General features: G+C 45.6%; 1 protein-coding gene across 9 annotated transcripts in view; it reads left to right on the plus strand.

The window, feature by feature from the left end:
* Positions 1-25000, plus strand: part of LOC142370192 (receptor-type tyrosine-protein phosphatase mu-like) — a 198147-nt gene that overhangs the window by 107896 nt on the left and 65251 nt on the right. For 5 of the 9 annotated variants that reach the window (XM_075452655.1, XM_075452657.1, XM_075452656.1 and 2 more), the window contains exons 10-18: positions 1362-1515; positions 1591-1754; positions 1827-1936; positions 2060-2261; positions 2382-2484; positions 10108-10289; positions 12115-12209; positions 17089-17125; positions 21116-21190. In XM_075452655.1, coding sequence (XP_075308770.1) covers positions 1362-1515; positions 1591-1754; positions 1827-1936; positions 2060-2261; positions 2382-2484; positions 10108-10289; positions 12115-12209; positions 17089-17125; positions 21116-21190 — 1122 coding nt within the window. The remainder of the gene's footprint in view (positions 1-1361; positions 1516-1590; positions 1755-1826; positions 1937-2059; positions 2262-2381; positions 2485-10107; positions 10290-12114; positions 12210-17088; positions 17126-21115; positions 21191-25000) is intronic. The other 4 variants (XM_075452660.1, XM_075452661.1, XM_075452662.1 and 1 more) reach the window with 1 other exon arrangement.

The raw sequence follows: 25000 nt of genomic DNA on the forward strand, positions 1-25000 counted from the left end.
AAATTCCAAGTTAGTCCATATGGAGCCAATTAAAAAAAGAACAGATTGCACTGAAACGTCTCTTGGATCTAATCCCCCGTCCTGAGCGTCCTTTAAGTGTGGGTCAGCTGATCGGGCCTTTCATCTGCCGATTGGCCAACTCCACCCTGAAATGAGTGGTGGGGGTCGGCAGTAGATCCTCTTCATCAGTGTTTCCTGGTTTATAGTGATAAAAAACCACCGTTGTTGTCTTCCACGCCATCCATTTTGTCACGTTGTGATGGCGAGGAAGTCCTGTTGCCTCTTAAATCTCAGAGTTTAAACACAGTCCTCCTGGCTCTGACTCGGGTTTGGGATGGTTTCTGATGGATGGCGGTGACACCTCGTACCGCTGATCACACGTTTCTGTTTGTGTCAGATCCGATTAGGGATGGGAATCAATAAACCGGTTCTTGTTGAGAACCGGTTCCCAGTGTTTCAATTCCTTGGAATCGTTTTGGCGATTTTGCAAACGATTCCCTTATCGATTCCAGTGGGCGCGAATGACGTCACCACGCAACGTTGCGTGGCGAGTCCAGCGCAGCCAGCAGCCAACAGTAAACATGGCGCCCAAGCGGTACAAACGCTCAAAAGTTTGGTTACACATCCCTAAAAAAGACGACAACAGGGCAACTTGCAAAGTGAATATTTCACCAAATTGAGGAAATACTACCAACATGCAATAACTATGAATGAATGTCGCATTTTCGATCTGCTCCGGACTAACGTTGGTGAATCTGAACCCAGCAACGTTAGCAACGTTAGCATGTCCTCGGCTAACACTGCAGGTAACTAACTAACTAACTAACAACGTTAGTATGTCCTCGGCTAACACTGCAGGTAACTAACTAACTAACTAACAACGTTAGTATGTCCTCGGCTAACACTGCAGGTAACTAACTAACAAACAAACACTGCCTATCATGTTAGCACCATTTGCCTGATTGTAAAAGCTGCTGTTAGTAACGGTTAAGGTTAAATGAATGCCTTCTCAGGCATTACATTTAGATGAAATCATGAGAGACAGAGCCTGACTGGCTCAGAGCCAGAGGCTGGTGGTACTACCCCCAGTTCACCTCTACCTCCAGCTTCTCCTTTCACCAGAGCAGGAAGAGTTAAATTACCCAGGCCAGGATAGACCAATGTGGACCTCACCGTTGTTGGGTTTGTGAGCTCATGACTCGTGTTACTTCTAAACTAAACAAAGTTGATGCTAATCGACCGGTTTGTTGTCCTTTTTCTCCAAATGAGAATCGATAAGGGAACCGACAAAGAACCGAATCGTTAAGCAGAATCGAAAATGGAATTGGAATCCTAAAAATATTATCAATTCCCATCCCTAGATCCGATGCACGGCCCGCGCCATCTTGAGGTGGTCGACATCCAGTCCAAACAGGTGACGGTACGATGGGAGCCGTTCGGATACAACGTGACTCGCTGCTACAGCTACAACCTGACGGTGCAGTACCACTACAGACCTGCAGGGTCCCCCAGCAGGTAAGCCGGGGAGGGGCCGACAGGTAAACAAGGACAGAGGGCCGCTGGGCACAGCTGACTGTGTAACTCCTGCAGGGAGCCGGGGAAGGAGGAGGTGGTGTACGACACTCTGAGCGCCGCGCCGCAGCACACCGTGCGTAACCTTCCGCCGTTCACCAACGTCAGCCTGAGGCTCATCCTGAGTAACCCCGAGGGCCGCCAGGAGAGCGCCGAGCTGCTGGTCCTGACCGACGAGGACGGTAGGAGCCCGACACCCGCCGTCCGGTTCTGCCGGCCGGGCAGGTGACTGACGGTGAGCTTTGTGGTTTCAGTTCCCGGAGCCGTCCCGGTGGACTCCATCCTGGGCAGCAGCTACGAGCAGCAGATCAGTCTGAGCTGGAGGGAGCCGCTGCAGACGTACGGGCTGATCCGGAAGTACGAGGTGAGAACTACGGCTCCCAGAAGGCTTTGCTGCAGGAGTCCAGATAAAACCAGTCGATCACCATGTGGAAACCGCTCCGGTTCCCATCATCCCCTGTAAAACTGATACTGCTCTCCTCCCCAGATTGCCTACAAAGCCCTGAGCTCCTTCGACACAGAGTTTGACCTGTCCAATCAGAGCGGCAAGGTGTTCAAACCGGCCAATGAGACGGGCCACGTGTTCACCGGCCTCTATCCAGGCTCCACCTACTCCTTCACCATCAGAGCGTCCACCGTTAAAGGCTTCGGGCCCCCGGTCATCACGCAGTTCACCACCAAGATCTCAGGTACCCCCCGGTGCTGTGTTTATGCTAACATCCATACTGTGTTTATGCTAACATCAATACTGTGTTTATGCTAACATCCGTACATTTTCTATGCCTACTTAATGCAACTGTCCTCCTCAGCTCCTCTGATGCCAGCGTATGACCAGGAGTCTCCTCTGAACCAGACTGACTCCACCGTCACAGTTCTGCTGAAGCCGGCCCAGAGCCGCGGCGCTCCTGTCAGGTAAGACCTTCAGATACCCAGTCCCATCGAGGTTCTCCAGTCACACGTTAAACATTAAAGCTTCCATACTGTGTAAAACTTCCTTCTTCCTGTTCCTGGGAGCATATATCAGGGCGTCTGAGGTGTAAAACTCCTTCTTCCTGTTCCTGGGAGCATATATCGGGGCGTCTGAAGTGTAAAACTCCTTCTTCCTGTTCCTGGGAGCATATATCAGGGCGCCTGAGGTGTAAAACTCCTTCTTCCTGTTCCTGGGAGCATATATCAGGGCGTCTGAGGTAAAACTCCTTCTTCCTGTTCCTGGGAGCATATATCAGGGCGTCTGAGGTGTAAAACTCCTTCTTCCTGTTCCTGGGAGCATATATCAGGGCGTCTGAGGTGTAAAACTCCTTCTTCCTGTTCCTGGGAGCATATATCAGGGCGTCTGAGGTGTAAAACTCCTTCTTCCTGTTCCTGGGAGCATATATCAGGGCGTCTGAGGTGTAAAACTCCTTCTTCCTGTTCCTGGGAGCATATATCAGGGCGTCTGAGGTGTAAAACTCCTTCTTCCTGTTCCCGGGAGCATATATCAGGGCGTCTGAGGTGTAAAACTCCTTCTTCCTGTTCCTGGGAGCATATATCAGGGCGTCTGAGGTGTAAAACTCCTTCTTCCTGTTCCTGGGAGCATATATCAGGGCGTCTGAGGTGTAAAACTCCTTCTTCCTGTTCCTGGGAGCATATATCAGGGCGTCTGAGGTGTAAAACTCCTTCTTCCTGTTCCCGGGAGCATATATCAGGGCGTCTGAGGTGTAAAACTCCTTCTTCCTGTTCCTGGGAGCATATATCAGGGCGTCTGAGGTGTAAAACTCCTTCTAATTAACGGTACACATGCATTACTACGAGTTCCGCTGTGTACATCTCCGGCTTGGTCCATCACTGCTGATGAGAAAGCATTGTTTGCTAGCATCTGCTGCTAGCTTACAGCTAACCTGCTAAACTATTTCCCTCTGGGACCAACAGAGGAACTCTCTGTATCTGTATATAGAGCTAAACCAACAGGTATCCTGACCAAATGCACCATCCCACCAGTGTTAACACAGTTTTTTAAGTCACCGAGCCTGCAGGGAGGCGGTATCCTCGGTTACAGTTGTCATGTCAACAGCTGTCTGGGCTCTGTTGTCGGGCTGTAACAAGGGATTTAGTTAATTAACAATCAGCAGGCAGGGCTAATCAGAGCCTGCTGCTAACACCGAGGATTAGCATGGTAATCCCACACAGCTAATGTGTCAGTCACACACGCCCCGTCTGTTTATTAAACTCTCACCGTCCTGAAGAAGAAAGATTCTCATTCATTTCTACACAAACTGAGCAGAAACATGGACCTCCTGGTTCCTGAAACTTTACTGTTTCATGAACGGTAAAGTTCATGTGGACTTCAGGGAGGGTTGTAGTCCGGTCCGGTGGTCCTGAATGGGTTCTGTTGATCCAGTTGGACCAGAACCAGACTTTTAAAATACAGAATATGTGTACTGAAACAGTAGGCTGACTGAAACTGGACAAACACACCCAGAGAATCTGGATATTTCACCTTTAACCCTTGTTTGGTCTTAACATTGTGTTTACTCCCTTTGTCCTACGGGTCAGAAATGACCCGCCCTACCAAAGCCCCAAAATAAAGCAACTTAATTGAATTTTAAATCCAAAATCTATTTAGTATGATGAAACCACCTGTTATTGATCTATTCAACTCAATTCAATACATTTTTTATCATGTAGTTTTTTGTTACACAATACAAAAAGACAATCACCAGTTTTCAGGATTACACTTTTTTTTTTTTTTGGTCAGTATTCTTTTACATAATAAAGGTTTATTATTGCTATTATATAAATGTGAAGTAATTACTTCTGAATTAATTATATTAAAAAAACTGTTAAAAAACTGTTAAAAAAACAGTTAAAAAAAACAGTGAACTTTTTTCTGGTGTTTAAATGTTTTTATAATTCACGGGTCAAAAATGACCCAAAAGACAATCTTTGTACCCTAGTGGTGTACAGCCCACATGGAAACATAAACAAAAATAAAGTCTGACTTTTTCTAATGATTTCTAACGCATTTCTAAAGGAAGTCATAAAATTTCAAGTTGGAAAAAGATAGTTTAAGGTATTTTTTCTACAGCTAAACATGGTCGTGGGTCACTTTGGACCCGCAGGACAACAGGAGGGTTAAACAGGACAACAGGAGGGTTAAACAGGACAACAGGAGGGTTAAACAGGACAACAGGAGGGTTAACAGGACAACAGGAGGGTTAACAGGACAACAGGAGGGTTAAACAGGACAACAGGAGGGTTAAACAGGACAACAGGAGGGTTAAACAGGACAACAGGAGGGTTAAACAGGACAACAGGAGGGTTAAACAGGACAACAGTAGGGTTAAACAGGACAACAGGAGGGTTAAACAGGACAACAGGGGGGTTAAACAGGACAACAGGAGGGTTAAACAGGACAACAGGAGGGTTAAACAGGACAACAGGGGGGTTAAACAGGACAACAGGAGGGTTAAACAGGACAACAGGGGGGTTAAACAGGACAACAGGAGGGTTAAACAGGACAACAGGGGGGTTAAACAGGACAACAGGAGGGTTAAACAGGACAACAGGGGGGTTAAACAGGACAACAGGAGGGTTAAACAGGACAACAGGAGGGTTAAACAGGACAACAGGGGGGTTAAACAGGACAACAGGAGGGTTAAACAGGACAACAGGGGGGTTAAACAGGACAACAGGAGGGTTCAACAGGACAACAGGAGGGTTAAACAGGACAACAGGAGGGTTAAACAGGACAACAGGAGGGTTAAACAGGACAACAGGAGGGTTAAACAGGACAACAGGAGGGTTAACAAGACAACAGGAGGGTTAAACTGTACAATAAGTAACATCATGAATGCTCCAGCCATCTTTTATAGGGTAAGGGTTAGCTAGTTAGTTAGGGTTACCCCTAACCCTTTTAAGTCAGTACAAAAAGTCCAAAAAATGTTGAAACGATCGGAACAAAAGGAACATCTGACAGAAACCCAACAGGTAAACGCAAGGCAGAAACACCTGGAAAGAGTCGTGTGTTGGTACCTGAAGCCTGGGGAGTAGAAAAGGAAAAGGAAACTTAAATATAAAACAGGCTGAATAAAGACAGCCTGAGCTTTACTATGTATCATCTTACAGAGCGTTTTTTAGGTTAGAAATAAGAAAAAAAGGCCCGACTAGAGCTGCTGTACAGGAAGTAGAAGTGGGCCTGAGGTGGAGCCCTGTGGAGCTCCACTGCCGGTCAGAAGCCATTTCTCAAGTATGCCAAATCTGGACTTTGTGTTCTTGGCAAATTCGGTTCAAAAGTTCAAGGATTGAGTTGGGTTACTCTGTGTCGGGGCAGCAGCTGCTCGGTGAAGTGGAAGCTGAACTCTTCTCAGGTTACTTCACCGTTACGTAAGTTTGGGTCAGAAGTGTCCGTGGTTTGTTTTCAGCGAGTGGCGAACAGAAACAGAAAGAAAAACTGAAAACTGGACCGGCTGGTCGGCTGGTAGGAGGAAACAGAAGAACTGAGTTGATGCTCCGAAAATGTTTTAGATCGACTTTAACTGCGAATTAACCTGATATTTAAGCAGCGAACCCCCGTTACCTCATGTTCACACTCCCAGAGTCAGTTGGAAATCTTTCCTTCGTCTGGACTGCAGTGCATTCTGGGATACTAGGATGCCCCAAGTCCGCATAAGTCACGCCCAGATGCATCTTACCATACCAACTTTATTTATAAAGCACTTTATACACCCACAGGACCAAAGTGCGATACACAATCATAAAATAGAAAGGTATAAAAGCAGTACTAAAGTAATTAAAATATAAACACAATAAAACAAAGTCAAACATCTCAGATTGTGCCAAAGGCCAAAGAAAAAAGAAGAAATGAAGAAGGGATTTAAAAACAGCAAGTGAAGAGGCCGGTCTTATGTCCAAAGGAAGGTCGTTCAGACAGGTAGGGAGGGGCAAGGCCATTAGGAGCTTTAAAAGCAAATAAAAGGATTTTAAAATATACTGGCAACCAGTGTAAAGAAGCTAAAACAGGAAATATGGTCAAATTTTCGTGTACCTGTTAACAGTCGTGCAGCAGCATTTTGAACCCTCTGAAGCTGGGAAATGCACGAATCACTGACACCTGTATAAAGTAAATTACAGTAGTCCAGCCGTGAGGTCACAAATGCATGGATTGCTGTTTCAGAATGGGTTTTACTTTGGCTTAAAGGGGAACTGCGGTATTTTCAACATTAAGCCTCATTTCTGAGTCGTCTGCAGTGTTTTAGAACCCCCCTCACCGCTTTTTTTAATTTTACTGCTGTCTCCGGTATTTGCCTAATTTTGATTCTTCTCCACCTGCTTCAGAATAGCAAGCATGGTGCATGTCCAAAAAGGTCCGTAAAAGCACCAAAAACGTCCGTTTTCAAAATCATCAACTCACCGGAGTGGTTACTGGTGTGCACTGGTAATCCAGATCAAATTTCGTTGCGAAAAGTTGCTTCTGTCGTGTTTTATTTGGCAGCTAAATTTGAAATAACCGGCTCGACATACTGGGCCAAGGAGCAAGCATCGGACAGAGATGCATGTTGGGTAATATGGGGGGAGCAAGAACACACCCGGGCTCTCTGACCGTCCTCGCCTGGATGTGCACTTTGAATTGGAGCAGAACCTGATGATGTCATGATGATGTCACAGAAACACGAGACCAGGACGCACGGTCCAATAAGGACTCTAACCTCGGAGGTTCTGCTGGTTGGTTCCTTCCAGCAGGTCTCAGTTAGGAGCTCTGAACAGGAAGCAGGATGTTCTGCTCCTCCTCTGCAGCTGGAGGTGTGCACGCCGTGCACGTGTGCGTGTGATGCACGGTGTGTAAATTGACCCGATAGCTGAAGTGAAATCCTCAGATTGAGCCGATGCTGCTGGCAGATACGTCCCAGCGTTTATATTTAACTCGTCTTTGTCTCGGCGTGCGTCGGCCCGCGGGCGCCAACGCTCCGCCGCCGCGGCCTCTCAGCGCGGGACAAAAGGTGCTGCCGCGGGCAACCTGCGGCTGTCATCAGATTACTGTCACACACGCGCGCGGCGAGCGGCGTGGCGTGAGCGCGGAGAAACGTGATTGGAGACGGTTTGTCAGAGACAGAGAAGAAGAAGAAGAAGAGACAAAGAAGACAGAAGTGAGTGGGAGCAGAGAAGAAGAGAAACGATGGGATCTGCTTTCTGTGGGAGCTCAACAATGCACCGTGCACGTGTGTGTGTGCACGTGTGTGTGTGCACGTGTTTGTGTGCTTCCTGCCCTCCATTAGTTTCCTGTCCGGCAGGAAATGTGACAATACAGCAGTTTCAGGGTCCACACCCTGTGGGGGGGGGGGGGGGGGGGGGGGGTGATGTACGACTTCTGTCCTGAACCTGTTCCCATGAGCCGTGCTGCATTATATATGATATATGCTGATATATATGAGGAGTTTTACCCCTCAGACGCCCTGATATATGCTCCCAGGAACAGGAAGAAGGAGTTTTACACCTCAGACGCCCTGATATATGCTCCCAGGAACAGGAAGAAGGAGTTTTACACCTCAGACGCCCTGATATATGCTCCCAGGAACAGGAAGAAGGAGTTTTACACCTCAGACGCCCTGATATATGCTCCCAGGAACAGGAAGAAGGAGTTTTACGCCTCAGACGCCCCGATATATGCTCCCAGGAACAGGAAGAAGGAGTTTTACACCTCAGACGCCCCGATATATGCTCCCAGGAACAAGAAGAAGGAGTTTTACACCTCAGACGCCCTGATATATGCTCCCAGGAACAGCAAGAAGGAGTTTTACACTTCAGACGCCCTGATATATGCTCCCAGAAACAGGAAGAAGGAGTTTTACACCTCAGACGCCCTGATATATGCTCCCAGGAACAGGAAGAAGGAGTTTTACACAATATGGAAGCTTTAAATGGCCTTCATGTTGAGCTTTCCAACTGGGAACTGTCAGAATTGTAGTATTTTTGACTGTTCTGTAACATCACGGTAGAGCTTTGTAAGTTTTTAATAAAAATTATGTAAAATCAGCAGATTTTAGTCTTCGTCCATTTTAAATCAGATCTGTGCACTTTGCCCGCAGGTGGAAAACTTTCCTTGTGAAAAATAAAGAATTCCTTGGGATGTAAACCATTAAAAGCAGCTGTTGTCTGATGAGCAGAAACACGAATCAATGAAAAATCTGTGGAACCAGCAGAGTTCTTGTAAATTTCCTGACGAATGTTCCATCAGAGGTGGTTACCGAACAGTTTGGGTTTGTTATGGTTCACATTCTGCGGTTTTTTAAATGAAGCCTGTTTGAAGGAGCTGAATGTTTCCATCCTTTGTGTTTCTCTACAGTTATCACCGTTGTTTCACTGGAGTTATCACAGAATTTACCATAAACTCGTGTCTCCTCATATCTCTGAGCTGCTGATGCCCTTTCTGCTCAGCAGACTGAAACTTTAATAAAACACTCTCTCGGTTATCAGGGAGCTTTACATCTTCGCAGCAACAATGAGAAACTCCTCCATCACATCAACAGATAAATAGCTGGTATTTCTTTGCCCTTTAACAGGCGGGAATTTATATTCAATTATAATCAGCTGACAGCCAGATGGAGGGAAGATTCCTCAGTTATAACTCAGCTTTGTTTTCTGCCTCCTTACCTGGATCTGGGCTCTAACGGGGACATGAATTATCCCTTTAATGTCAGAACGTTATAAAGTTACAGCCTCGACATGCAGAGACTTCATAAAAATGAGGGGTGGAGGGGTGGAGGAGGGTGGGGTGCTCTGACCTTTCTGTGGAGCTGAATAATGAACCAACAGACAGCACAAGAAGCTCTTTAATGGGACAGCGTCGAGGCTCCAAACCAGCAGCTGCTGCTGCAGAAGTCTGGGTACTACATTACCCACAATGCCGCTGGACAGATACTCATCAAAGCACTCAGAACACAAACTAACCTCTCAGCTCAGTGAGAAACCAGGTGAACAATAAGAACCCCCAGTCAGGGCAACATTTAAACCACTGAAACTTAACCATTAAGATTAATAATTATGATTACAATTAATTGAATTCCAATTGGCTTGAATTGGACTTTATTATCTAAGTGCCTTGAGATGACATTTGTTGTATTTGGCGCTATATAAATAAAAATGAATTGAATTGAATTGAAGAAGCCAACTAACCAGATGACTAACAACCTGGTATTTACTATCAGTGGTCAGCTTCCTGATAAAAACATCAACTCACTGACTAGATATATTTATTCTCAAGTTACTGAGTTAACAGGCTGCAACAACTGAAAAGCAGCTGGTTAACTGACTGATTAACATAAGCTAAGCTAGCAGCCGCTTAGCTTAGCAAAAAACTGACCCACCAACATGAATCAGGTGAAACTTGTTCCCTAACTGACCAATATAATAACCAGTATATATATTTATCTGTTTAACATGCCGACTCCACTGAATTCTGCCTCTGGTCTCAGAGTTAGTTCCTAGGTAAGGTAGCCTTCAGGTGAGCTGTGGTGAATGTAATGTTGTGTTAAACCCTGTGACCCGTCTGTCTGTCTGCAGTAAGTACCAGGTGGTGGTGGAGGAGGAGCGCCCCCGCAGGCAGAGGAGGGGTACTGCAGAGATCCTGCGCTGTTATCCGGTGCCCATTCACTTCCAGAACGCCACGCTGCTCAACTCCCAGTATTACTTCAGCGCCGAGCTGCCGATGAGCGAGCTGAAGGCCGCCATGCCCTTCTGTGTCGGTCAGTCGCTTATTCACTCATACAGTTAGCATGCTAACTATCCATTTAACTAGTTAAATCATTGGTCAGTCCACTTGTTAGTCTGTAACCAAATGAACACGATGATGTCAAGTAGTTAATGAGCTAACTAGTAGGTCAACTTATTGACTAACTGACAGTTAGTTTGTTTTTCTGTTATTTGACAGGGACAATGCACATTAGCTGTAAACGTGCCAGTTAGCCAAAATGCTATTTTTCATCTGTAGTCCAACCCTAAAGAAGAAGATTATGACATCATTATCTAAAACATTTACACAGAATACAGAATAAAAAATGTAAAATTCATCAAAAAATATGGGTTTTAGGCAGAAAAACTGTTGAACTGAGGACTATTTAACCATTTATTGAGCTTTGAATTAACTGGTTCTCTGATGGCTGCTGGAACTGAGCTCCAGTTCAGTTTAGCTTTTACAGAGAGTACAGAGTCTAACCAATGAACTGTTCTTTAGAGGAATGGCACAATCTCCTGTACATCGATATGTATCTTTTCTTATGTTTACAAACCATCTGAGCGGACTTATTTTCAAAAATCTGAAGTAAGAAGTAACCCTTTAGTAGTAAATGACCACAGAGCGCACGTACATCGTGGCTGCCTCTGTTGACATCTCATTTCTAATGAATGAGGTTAAATCTGACCCTGTTACAGACCGTTTTCATTTTTAAAGGAAAGTTTGGAATCAATCCCAACTCCATATGCTTGTATTCAGATCCAACTGTGGCCTCTTCCCCTGATGTAAAAACATCTAGCTCTACCTTTTAGTCCCAAACAGCTCGGATCTAAGAAGCCTGAACACACAGAATTTGTAACTTAATCAGCAATCTCTATCATACTAACACCATGCACATAAATCACAGCATCATCTGCAAACATCTGGATGTTGCAGTTAGAACACATAGATGGAAGATCATTATATACCAGGTCAATAATAATGAGCCAAGGAATAATCCTTGTGGGACACCTGTAGACAAAATGATTCATGATTCGGTGAACAAACACTTGGTGTTCAGGTAAGAAATGATCCATTCAGCTACTTTTAGCTACTCGCTGACTATTATGTTTTTAAATTGTCACCTTAACTTGTAACTTAAGCACCACTTATATTAGCAGGTGACTTATTAATTAGTTATATATTCATGTATTACATCAGTAGGGAAGTGTCGCCGTCTAACTGTGTTACGGATGTTAGATCAGTGGTATTTCACAGTGAGTCAGTTGGTCACTGAGCAAAAATATGTGGTTTAGATGCTCTGACTCCAGAACGTGAAACAACTTTGCGCTGCTTTTATATCCACTCGTGTAACTGCAGACACATGGGTGTGTTAATTGTTAATGTGTCTCAGATGTGCACATCACTATGTGAGGACTAATTGTTTTCACATTTATTTATTATAACAGTTTCCCAACATCACCTCTAAGTGTCGTCAAAGAATGAACAGCTGTAGAAAAGTGCGTACGCCAGCCCTGAAGTTGGCGTGAGGCACCGCACATTTCCACGATCATTTCGCTCTTGATACATCTGATTGTTGACGTGAAAAAGAGCGTATGCCACTTTGTACATGAGGCCCCAGGACTCTGTTTCCTCTGGATTAAGGTGGAGAAAGCTGTCAGGCATCCAACTTTTAACAGAGTCTGAGCAGCTGTGAAAGATATGCAACATAGAAACATCTTAAAGACAAATGTTCTGGAAAGCAGACTGGTAAAGTCTCTAATGTTCTGAATGTTAGTTAAAGATTTAACTTGCTGTGTTCCACTGGTTGGTTAAGCTGTTTATTTGTGCTCGTACAGGTGACAACAGGACCTACAACGGTTACTGGAACGCTCCTCTGCTGCCTCATAAGAGCTATGGGATCTACTATCAGGCTGTCAGCACGGCTAACGGGGTGAGTTCACCTGTTCGCAGGTAACACGGTTACCACGGTAACATAGTTATGGATTCCTCCTCTGCACTGAACACGAGTCCACCACATGTGTTAACCCAATCTGAGTAAATGGACCTTCTAACCAAGAGGAGAATCTGATTAACAGGGTCTTAACTGAACTGGTTCCTGTGGTGAACCGGTCCAACAAAGTGCTAAACATGGCTGCTTTAATGGACCCACCATTACTCTGTCCAACACATCATAGACCCACCATTACTCTGTCCCAAATATCATGGACCCACCATTACTCTGTCCCAAATATCATGGACCCACCATTACTCTGTCCCAAACATCATGGACCCACCATTACTCTGTCCCAAATATCATGGACCCACCATTACTCTGTCCCAAACATCATGGACCCACCATTACTCTGTCCCAAATATCATGGACCCACCATTACTCTGTCCCAAATATCATGAACCCACCATTACTCTGTCCCAAACATCATAGACCCACCATTAGTCTGTCCCAAACATCATGGACCCACCATTACTCTGTCCAACACATCATGGACCCACCATTACTCTGTCCCAAACATCATAGACCCACCATTACTCTGTCCCAAACATCAAGGACCCACCATTACTCTGTCCCAAACATCATAGACCCACCATTAGTCTGTCCCAAACATCACGGACCCACCATTACTCTGTCCCAAACATCATGGACCCACCATTACTCTGTCCAACACATCATGGACCCACCATTACTCTGTCCCAAATATCATGGACCCACCATTACTCTGTCCCAAACATCATGGACCCACCATTACTCTGTCCCAAACATCATGGACCCACCATTACTCTGTCCCAAACATCATGGACCCACCATTACTCTGTCCCAAACATCATGGACCCACCATTACTCTGTCCCAAACATCATAGACCCACCATTACTCTGTCCCAAACATCACGGACCCACCATTACTCTGTCCCAAACATCACGGACCCACCATTACCCTGTCCCAAACATCATGGACCCACCATTACTCTGTCCCAAACATCATGGACCCACCATTACCCTGTCCCAAACATCACGGACCCACCATTACTCTGTCCCAAACATCATGGACCCACCATTACTCTGTCCCAAACATCATGGACCCACCATTACTCTGTCCCAAACATCACGGACCCACCATTACTCTGTCCCAAACATCATAGACCCACCATTACTCTGTCCCAAACATCATGGACCCACCATTACTCTGTCCCAAACATCACGGACCCACCATTACTCTGTCCCAAACATCATGGACCCACCATTACTCTGTCCCAAACATCATGGACCCACCATTACTCTGTCCCAAACATCACGGACCCACCATTAATCTGTCCCAAACATCATGGACCCACCATTACTCTGTCCCAAACATCATAGACCCACCATTACTCTGTCCCAAACATCATGGACCCACCATTACTCTGTCCCAAACATCATGGACCCACCATTACTCTGTCCCAAACATCATGGACCCACCATTACTCTGTCCCAATCATCATAGACCCACCATTACTCTGTCCCAAACATCATAGACCCACCATTACTCTGTCCCAAACATCATGGACCCACCATTAATCTGTCCCAAACATCATGGACCCACCATTACTCTGTCCCAAACATCATGGACCCACCATTACTCTGTCCCAAACATCATGGACCCACCATTACTCTGTCCCAAACATCATAGACCCACCATTACTCTGTCCCAAACATCATAGACCCACCATTACTCTGTCCCAAACATCATGGACCCACCATTACTCTGTCCCAAACATCATGGACCCACCATTACTCTGTCCCAAACATCACGGACCCACCATTACTCTGTCCCAAACATCATGGACCCACCATTACTCTGTCCCAAACATCATGGACCCACCATTACTCTGTCCCAAACATCACGGACCCACCATTACTCTGTCCCAAACATCATAGACCCACCATTACTCTGTCCCAAACATCATGGACCCACCATTACTCTGTCCCAAACATCATGGACCCACCATTACTTTCTCCCAAACATCACGGACCCACCATTACTCTGTCCCAAACATCACGGACCCACCATTACTCTGTCCCAAACATCATGGACCCACCATTACTCTGTCCCAAACATCATGGACCCACCATTACTCTGTCCCAAACATCATGGACCCACCATTACTTTCTCCCAAACATCACGGACCCACCATTACTCTGTCCCAAACATCACGGACCCACCATTACTCTGTCCCAAACATCATGGACCCACCATTACTCTGTCCCAAACATCACGGACCCACCATTACTCTGTCCCAAACATCACGGACCCACCATTACTCTGTCCCAAACATCACGGACCCACCATTACTCTGTCCCAAACATCACGGACCCACCATTACTCTGTCCCAAACATCATAGACCCACCATTACTCTGTCCCAAACATCATGGACCCACCATTACTCTGTCCCAAACATCACAGACCCACCATTACTCTGTCCCAAACATCATAGACCCACCATTACTCTGTCCCAAACATCATGGACCCACCATTACTCTGTCCCAAACATCATAGACCCACCATTACTCTGTCCCAAACATCATGGACCCACCATTACTCTGTCCCAAACATCATAGACCCACCATTACTCTGTCCCAAACATCATAGACCCACCATTACTCTGTCCCAAACATCACAGACCCACCATTACTCTGTCCCAAACATCACGGACCCACCATTACTCTGTCCCAAACATCACGGACCCGCCATTACTCTGTCCAACACATCATGGACCCACCATTACTCTGTCCCAAACATCACAGACCCGCCATTACTCTGTCCCAAACATCACGGACCCACCATTACTCTGTCCCGAACATCATAGACCCACCATTACTCTGTCCCAAACATCACGGACCCGCCATTACTCTGTCCCAAACATCATGGACCCACCATTACTCTGTCCCAAACATCATGGACCCACCATTACTCTGTCCCAAACATCATGGACCCACCATTACTCTGTCCCAAACATCATGGACCCACCATTACTCTGTCCCAAACATCATGGACCCACCATTACTCTGTCCCAAACATCATGGACCCACCATTAATCTGTCCCAAACATCATAGACCCACCATTACTCTGTCCCAAACATCACGGACCCACCATTACTCTGTCCCAAACATCACGGACCCACCATTACTCTGTCCCAAACATCACGGACCCACCATTACTCTGTCCCAAACATCACGGACCCACCATTACTCTGTCCCAAACATCACGGACCCACCATTACTCTGTCCCAAACATCACGGACCCACCATTACTCTGTCCCAAACATCATGGACCCACCATTACTCTGTCCCAAACATCATGGACCCACCATTACTCTGTCCCAAACATCACGGACCCACCATTACTCTGTCCCAAACATCATGGACCCACCATTACTCTGTCCCAAACATCATGGACCCACCATTACTTTGTCCCAAACATCACGGACCCACCATTACTCTGTCCCAAACATCATGGACCCACCATTACTCTGTCCCAAACATCACGGACCCACCATTACTCTGTCCCAAACATCACGGACCCACCATTACTCTGTCCCAAACATCATGGACCCACCATTACTCTGTCCCAAACATCATGGACCCACCATTACTCTGTCCCAAACATCATGGACCCACCATTACTCTGTCCCAAACATCATGGACCCACCATTACTCTGTCCCAAACATCATGGACCCTGAAATGAGGGGGACTGGACCTACGAGTAGCAGGAAAGATCATCAGTGTGAGCAGGGATTATTCAGAACCCGTCTCATCACTGCTGCGGGTTGTTTTCAGCTTGTTTTCAGCTTGTTTTGGATTGTTTGGGGCTGAATTCATATGAGGTTTGTTCTGGATGGACAGCAGAGACATCCACAGGAAGTCCACATGTGTGTTCCACATGTCGAGCAGCTTTTCATGCTAATTGTGAGCGTTGGAGCCGCCGTGCAGTGCAGAGAAGCGCTGGGTTGGTCACAGAGGAGGCAGAGTGGGTTTTTTTTGGAGAAGTGGCAGGTGTCAACACATCCAATCACAGCGAGCAGCAGAGCTCGACACTCTGTGACACTGTTCCGTTCTGTGCTGCAGCTTTTTGTTCTGTTCTGTCATAAAAGCCACAAAGCGAGACGCAGAGGTCTCACACAGCAGTTTAATGCAGTGCAGATAGTTCCAGCAGCCCCGGCAGGCTGTGTGCGTGCACGTGCACGCGTGTGTGTGTTGATAAGATAACTGCTCAGCTTTACTCACACTCGCTGATCGTTTTGTGTTGTGTGTTAATTATTGATGCTGGGAGCTTTAATTGGTGTGTGTGTGTGCTGAATAATGCAGCGACAATAGTGCTTTTTAGTGTCGCCCCGCCACAGAGGCTCGCCGCTGTGCACGTGCATGCGCATGTGTGTGTGAGAATGAATATTCATGAACTCTTGTGGTTAATTTGTCGCTTGTTTGTTAAAAGCAGAAAGATGCAAGATGTTCTCGCTCGCCTCTCACTGAACCCTTCCTCAGCCTGTGTGTGTGTGTGTGCACGTGTGTGTGTGTGTGTGCACGTGTGTGTGTGTGCATGTGCGTGCACGTGTGTGTGTTGGTTGTTAAATGCCAGCACAGGCACTGATCCACAGCCATTTGCCTTCTGTCTACTCTGTTTACGATCAGTGTGTGCGCACGTCTGTGTGTGCGCACGTCTGTGTGTGCGCACGTCTGTGTGCGCGCACGTCTGTGTGTGTGTGTGCAGGAAGTTTCCAGATGTCACAGCTCGCATGTCGTGTTGACAGAAACTAATTTGCTTTTCCTCCAACAGGAGACAAAGATCGACTGCGTCCGAGTGGCCACTAAAGGTAAGACAGCAGCTAGCTCTGTTAGCCGTTAGCATTGTTAGCCTGTTGGATCCATTTATGATCAAAACTTAATAAATAAGTAGGTTTTTTATCAATTAAAATTAATAATTTATTATATTTATTCTTTATTGTTCTGTTGCAGTGGCAATCAAGGTAATATGAATTGTTAAAGGAACAGGTGCGCTGCGTTAGCCACTAGCATTGTTTGCTGGTTGGGTCACTGGATTTATGTTCTATTCTGACACATCCGAGACATTTTTTAAGCCTTTTTGGAGAAGAGTGAAGAGTCTCTACCTGTTTGGGTCAGAATTTGTTGGATTATCCTTCCTTTATTTCTTTTTTTGCTTTGTTTACTTTTGTGGTGACGAAATGTCAACAGAAACGAATGACTTATTTATAAAGTAGTAACGGATTACTGTGTACCTACTGATTATAAAACAAATACTGACATAGTGCAGGGACATTTATCTTGTCATGAAAAATGGTATTATAATGTTCTTTAAACACATCAAACTTCTCAGAGCCAACTCATCGTTGATAAAATGCTCCGTCAGATTCATGTCCAGCTGCATGGTTCCGTTGGACCAGAGGTCCGTTGAGTAACATCTGTTTAATCTGTAAACTCGTCCCATCGGGTCTCCTTCTGTAAGCCCCTGCCCTCCTGTAAGCTCCTCCCACCGAGTCCCCTTCTGTAAGCCCCTCCCCTCCTGTAAGCTCCTCCCACCGAGTCCCCTTCTGTCATACGGACACATAGCCTGTGTTTGAAACCGCATACTTCTCCTACTACTCGTACTAACTTTTTGAGTTAGTATGCGAGTTTGCGTTGCTCACTGCGGCTAGCTTTAGTAGCGCCGAATTCGTGGGAACAAAATTGTAAACAGCCGGTATTTTGTCAGGTTTTCAACACGTTGGGGATCTAAACGACTACTTTCTCGCCTGAAAATGTTTCAAATGTTGCTAAAGTTTACAGAGTTTAGAGCTTAAGAGAAATCAGCTTCAGGCCGGCTGATTTTGGCTTGGGCAGGAGCGAAATGCATTGTGGGTAAAGTGGTTTGTTCCAGGTCTGACTCCGAACCGGTTCCACCAGCAGCAGAAACTGGGCCTTTACTGGGTTTCCCAACATGCCGTTTGTGTCCCTGCGGGAGGATAATGCTGAGGCTGAACTACGGAAGCCCAGAGGGAGTTAAACCCATTTTCTTCAAAAAGAAACTGTCCTGAACTACAAAGTCAGCCCAACTGCTCATAGCTGACATCTGTCTGTCAGTAACATCACAATATGTCCTCTGAAGACCCAGAAAACACACATCCTCTGTTCTGCTAACGCTACGCTAAAGCGTGCTAATGACTGTGTGGTCGACTGAGAGCAGTAACACAACAGCTAAACAAGCTGAAAGCAGTTATCTCCCCTGGTGAACATCCAGAGTAATCACACACACACACATGCACATGCACACACACACACACACACACACACACACACACTCACACACACACACACACACTCTTTAATCAGCTTTTATTGGAGCTCAGTTCTGGTGGCTAACGACACCAGATGCTGATTGGTTCTCTCGGTCCCCCGACACCTGTCAGTCACGCGGCAGCAGCCAACCCCGTCCCCCCTGGGAGGGGTTGGCTTCCCTCCCCCTACTTTCCCATGATGCCGTGCAGCACTAACAGCGAGCAGCCTGATGGAAATGTAAAGGAGCGCCACGCGTCTGCTGAATGTTAACCGGACTGTTTCACACCAACAGAACACATGTGCACGTGAAACAAGATCTATCCAAAAACACGTTTTTAAAGCTGAAAGCGTTTTATCAGAATAAAATCACAAGATGTTCATGTATTTACTACAAAATGAAGTTTTTACAGCGAAAATATGAACTTTAGCTGGAAAACAGTGAAAGGGTTAGTTAGTGGTAGGGGTTATGGTTGGGTTAGGGGGTTAAAGTTAGGGTTAGTTAGATTATGTTCTGCAGACATCAGACCTTTGATCTGTTTGTAGTTCAGGATTCAGGAGTAACAGCTGCGGGGTTAGTTAGGGTTGGGTTAATTAGGGTTGGGTTAGTTAGGGTTGGGTTAGGGTTAGTTAGTTGGATTAGGGTTGGGTTAGGGTTTTTAGGGTTAGTTAGGGTTGGGTTAGGGTTAGTTAGGATTGGGTTATGGTTAGTTAGGGTTGGGTTAGGGTTAGTTAGGGTTGGGTTATGGTTAATTAAGGTTGGATTAGGGTTAGTTAGGGTTGGGTTATGGTTAGTTAGTGTTAGGGTTAGTAAGGGTTGGGTTATGGTTAGTTAGGGTTGGGTTAGAGGGTTAAAGTTAGGATTGGTTAGGGTTAATTAGGGTTGGGTTATGGTTAGGGTTAGGGTTAGTTAGGGTTGTGTTAGGGTTAGTTAGTGGGAAGGTTTAGGTTTGGAGTATTTACTCAGTGATCTAACCCTAATCCTGAGCTGAGTGAGCAGAATCAAACACACTGAATCCCGTGTTAGAGTCACTCCTGGTGCAGGTATGAACACCTGGACCTGTGAGTGATCAGGACTGTGCACGGACTCGTCTTTCTCTCTGCTCCTGCTGTCTGATTGATTACTAATGTCTGACCATTGATTGGCTGATTAATGAGCTTCTCTTTCAGGTGTTTTTAATGAACTAAACAACTTCCTGTTGAACTGAGCGGTGCTCTGAACTCCTGTGGGAAACATTATGAAGCTGCTGGAGGCTTGAATTAACTCAACTTTATTTATATTTAACTGTAACAAACAGCAACAAGTATCACTTCCATCATAGTTAGGCATTCATAAAGATGTCAAAGTTGAACTTTTAAAGATTTAAAGATTTTAAAGTCCAACTTTTTTCAAAGAGACAGGAGGTCTGGACCAGAAGAAAACCGAGGTGTCAGTGAAGAAGAAAATGTCAGGAAATAAAAACACTGGAATGGGAAGAAGAAGGAGCGAGGGTAGGGTTAGAGTTAGGGGTAGGGGTAAAGGGTTAGGGTAAAGGGTTGGGGTAAAGGGTTAGGGTAAAGGGTTAGGGGTAAAGGGTTAGGGTAAGGGGTAGGGGTAAAGGATTAGGGGTAAAGGGTTGGGGTAAGGGGTTAGGGTAAAGGGTTAGGGGTAAAGGGTTAGGGTAAGGGGTAGGGGTAAAGGGTTAGGGTAAAGGGTTAGGGTAGGTTAGGGTTAGGTTTAATCTGCTGCAGGGGTTAGGGGTTAGGGTTAGGGTAAAGGGTTCTCAGAAGAAGGAGCATTGAGAACCCTGAATGTTCTGCTGCAGGTCTGAAGTAAAAATGGGCCAAACATGAAACTTGTTGGCTTCAAACTGTCAGAGAGGAAACCAGTTTTAAAAAAGAGTTTTAACATTTTCCAAGCTGTTCTTCCTGGTTGGGTTTCAGAAACACTCGAGTTGTTCTGATGGTAAATAAAGCGAAGATGGAAAAAAATCAAAGTATTACAGGATAGAAATAAATCACATCACTGATTAGAAGTTGTAATAGATCAATTAAAAGTTTCCTCGTCTTTGAGAACCGGGTCGTGTAGAACAGAACCCTGAAGCAGAAAACATTTGGCTGTGAGAAAGAAGGTTTATTTTAATCTGCTGCAGGGGTTAGGGGTAAAGAGTTAGGGTTAGGGTAGGTTAGAGTTAGAGTTAGGGTTAGGGTAGGTTTGGGTTAGGGGTAAAAGTAAAAGGAGCCATCAGTCACTTTTTGGGTTTTAGAAACACCGGCTGTGTTCTGATGGAGGAAGGTTCCTCCGTCTCCTGTTTCCTCAGATCTTTCTCTGGTTTGGAGGAAACATCTTTCATCCTGATGGTGTTTCAGGTCCTTCGAAATGAACCAAACGTTGAGTTGCCTCCCAGCTGCTTCATAATGTGACCCACAGATGAAACTGGAGGTTAAATCTCTGCATGTACTAATTTTCCTGCTTGAGAACCAGCTCTGCTACAGCCTGTTTCTGTCTCTTTCTGTTTCTGTCTGTCTCTCTGCACGCCTTCCTGGATGAGCAGCGGCCATAATCGTCACCCAGCTCACCACGCCGTACGTTCGCATCGTCCCGGCAGCCGGCAACAAGCAGCTAACAGGTCAGCAACACACACCGCTCAGTGGGTTCTGTAGCTTCTTCTTCTGGGTTCAGACTCAATAATGAGTCATTTCAATGCACATCACACAAAGAGCTGCAGTTCCAACAGAAACTTTAAGCCTTTAAAACCTGCTTAGAGCCGGTTCTAACCCGTCCAGCAGACTAACTCCTGACACCCTCTCACATCTAAAGTCATCGGGCCTCATGCAACAACCGTCCGTACGAACAGATTTGTTCTATAGTCGTGCGTACGAGTGATTTAAGAGAACATTCACCAATCTTTTAGGTTTTTTTTACGTTTTCTTTCAGGTACGAACAGAATTTACGAGTGATCCAGACCTGTCGTAGGAGTTTCCTTAAATAGTCCGCTGTTATTCCAATCAAGTTTGCTTGACTCATGGATTGTGTATTTAATTACTTTGAAGCAAATATAGATAAATATATAAATTATACCCCATAATGATGCTGACATTATTCTGTTGGACTTAAATTATGCACTAACTGAAGGTTAATCTGACTCTGTATATAACAAGGTCAATGGGAAGCGTAACCAGCGGCTGACTTGCTGCTTTTGGATGCCTTAGCGCATCAGGCTCTTGGAAGAGAGCGTGTGTTCCGAGACGGTGAGAAATGCCGCCTTAAAACAGACTGGACTGAGTTCTTTGATTTTTATATGAGAAATACCGCCTTAAATCCATTTCTGCTCCTCAAAACCAGAAGCAAAACATATCTGCATGTTAAAAACTCCTGTTTTTGATAAGTTGTAATGTTGAAACACGTCTTTGAATTCAGTTTAATGACTTATAAAAGAATCAGAACTGGTTTTCTTTTGTAAAGTGGACTAAAAACGGGGCTAAAATTCAGCAGAACTTCCACTCAGGTAAGGTCCATATTCCCTCCATCTCTTCCTTTGTGACCAAATGAAAGAAAAGCTAATCAGAAGCGTCCTCACAAGCATGCGACGTGTCTGCTGTATGTGAGCAGCTGTTATCACGGCTGCCGCTGAGCTGTTTCAGGTCAGTTCTCTCAGTGATGCTGGATCAGACTCCAGCTCTACTCTGAATATCATCAGGGTTAGTTCACCTGAGTAGACGGTGAACCTTCGTTATGATGCTGAACTCTGAACCGGATTCTGACCCGGAGCCCATGGAAAGAAACCAGAACTGGTGGAATATGGGAGGTTCCGGAAGGTTCTGTCATTCCAATAATCAGGACGGGATGAGATAATCAATCATTTCCATCTCCGCTGGGATCCAACAAGCTGATCCAGACTCAGATCCTGGATCAGAACAACACCACGATTACGTTAAGTGGGTCAGACTGAGGAAGAACATCCAGAACCAGTTTTATCTGAGTCCAGCTGAAGAAAGGTGTCTGCCATCCGGTGTTTTTGGACTTTCTGCAGCTCAGAGATCTGAGAAAAGTCATCAGGCTGAAAACAGCTGAGCATCATCTGAGCAACGATGGCAGGAAACAGCTTTTAAGGTTCTGATTATATGAGCCAAAGGAAGCAACCGGGCCCAGAACAGAACCCTGGGGAACACCTGAAGACAAAGACAAAGGAAGCAAACAGAACTGGGCCCAGAACAGAACCCTGGGGAACACCTGAAGACAAAGACAAAGGAAGCAAACGGCACCGGGCCCAGAACAGAACCCTGGGGAACACCTGAAGACAAAGACAAAGGAAGCAAACGGCACCGGGCCCAGAGCAGAACCCTGGGGAACACCTGAAGACAAAGACAAAGGAAGCAAACGGCACTGGGCCCAGAATAGAACCCTGGGGAACACCTGAAGACAAAGACAAAGGAAGCAAACAGCACCGGGCCCAGAATAGAACCCTGGGGAACACCTGAAGACAAAGACAAAGGAAGCAAACAGCACCGGGCCCAGAATAGAACCCTGGGCAGGCGCGTCATTTCCGCCGGGGACGGTGGGGACGCGTCCCCGGCACTTTGTCTGATGAGCAGATTTGTCCCCACCACTTTAAAAAAGTAGAGAAAGTGCAAACGCCGCTTTTGCTAAAAACTATCATTTTATATCATGGCATTCTTCTAACCAAAGACTATTTGATCCGCTCTGCTTTCATTCTCCTTGTACGAATGCGCTTGCGATCAGCCCCCATTGCTGAATAGCAACTATGTTGAATCCGCTCCGCTCCCACCAGGCACAGACTGAGCAGTCACGGTCGCTCATCACGCTCCCTCGTCACCCTAAAAAGTTCCTTCTTACTGACGTTTTAATGGCACCTTTTCGCTATATATACCACTGAACTCGCTATACATTACACACTGACGGTGGGACCTTGATGATGTGTTTTATTATGGTTCATTTACATTACAATATTTTATTTTATCTGAATATATCTTCGTACGATGTAAAAATGTTTAAAATAAAATAAATGTATATCTATCTATATTTTGTATGTGTTTGAGACAACTGGAGTAAAGCACTGCCTTGTGGGAATTTCATTTACCCGGCTCCCGCCAAAAAAAAAAAATAGAACGTAGAAGATTCAACATTTTGTAGCTTGTTGGTCAAAGTAAGAGATAAACGGGGACGGTAGATGTCGCGGATGGATTACTTACAACAATCTTAAAAAAATTAATCGAGGACCAGGAGGAGGTATTAAACGACAGAAGGGGGGAGCGGAGAAAAAGAGGGACAAATTGAACAGATTTGTCTCTGCAATCGCCAAGAAATACGTTCACAATGGGATAGCAACTACACAAATATGGATATTAACAAGATGTGTTGCACAGACGCTACGAACAAGACAAGGTAGGGGCCGGAGGATTTCCACTAATCATTGTGTCCGCCGTGGCACTATTTTTTTTAATATTTCATCTCATCTCCTTCACGTAGGGTCTGTCTGTATTGTCACTCACTTTTCTAAATCAGTGTGTAGCCTACTGTCATAAGCTAGTCTGTGGCTAGTCTGGCTAACCTAAAGAGTAATATAAGGCACACTTTTCACGATGTGTAAACCTGTTTAGCTTGTGGTAACTGCCTGGTAATCTATGGCAGGGCTGTTGTAGTTGTTCTTATTCCTATCTTCATGACTTGGTAATGGGTTCTCGATTTAACGGCTTGTCTAGCTGACAATTTTACAGTATCTCCATGTTGCTTTGTATTTAGCTCTGGACTGGTTAGCATAGAAGTTGGACTACCATAACTGTCTTGTCATGAAGTATTAGCTGGGTCTCTCTTGAGTGGACAGCGATCTAAAGAAGGGACTTTTGCATATAAACACAGGGTGCAGGAGCGAAGTGGACATCAAAAACAAGTGGACGATTGTGTGTGTGTGTCTGACTGACTGTCTGACTGTCTGTGCGTGCGCGTGCGTGCGTGCGTGCAGGCAAGTTTGATGCCCGGTGCCTGTTGTTTCTAGTTTGAAGCTTAGTTTCGGTTTCTGAAACTTGAGTTTGGATGTGGATGTGGTGCGCTGTCACCATTTTTCTATATGTCTGTGTGTTGCAAGTAATTACTAGGCCGAGCGATGAAAGACGTCGCTGGTGTTGCAGGTGAAGATTCGTCAGTGTTTATGATGCATATCAGGCGAGATAGACAATGAATGAAAACTTATTTCACAGAGGCGTTGCTGCTCGTTCACTCTTGCCCGTCGTTTCATAGCCTAGCAATGTTCGAAAACTTTGTCAGGGCAAGGGCTGTTTGTAGCCAGGCTATGTCTCCTGATGCACTCTTGCTTGGTCGAGGTTTGTCTGAGATTTGTTGGTGTGTCAAGGGCTGTGCAATAACCGAACAGGATGTTTCCGACGGCCTAAACAAGACCGCGCAGATGGCTTTTAACTTT

Source organism: Odontesthes bonariensis, chromosome 20 (genome assembly GCF_027942865.1).
Source record: "Odontesthes bonariensis isolate fOdoBon6 chromosome 20, fOdoBon6.hap1, whole genome shotgun sequence".
NCBI lineage: Eukaryota > Metazoa > Chordata > Actinopteri > Atheriniformes > Atherinopsidae > Odontesthes > Odontesthes bonariensis.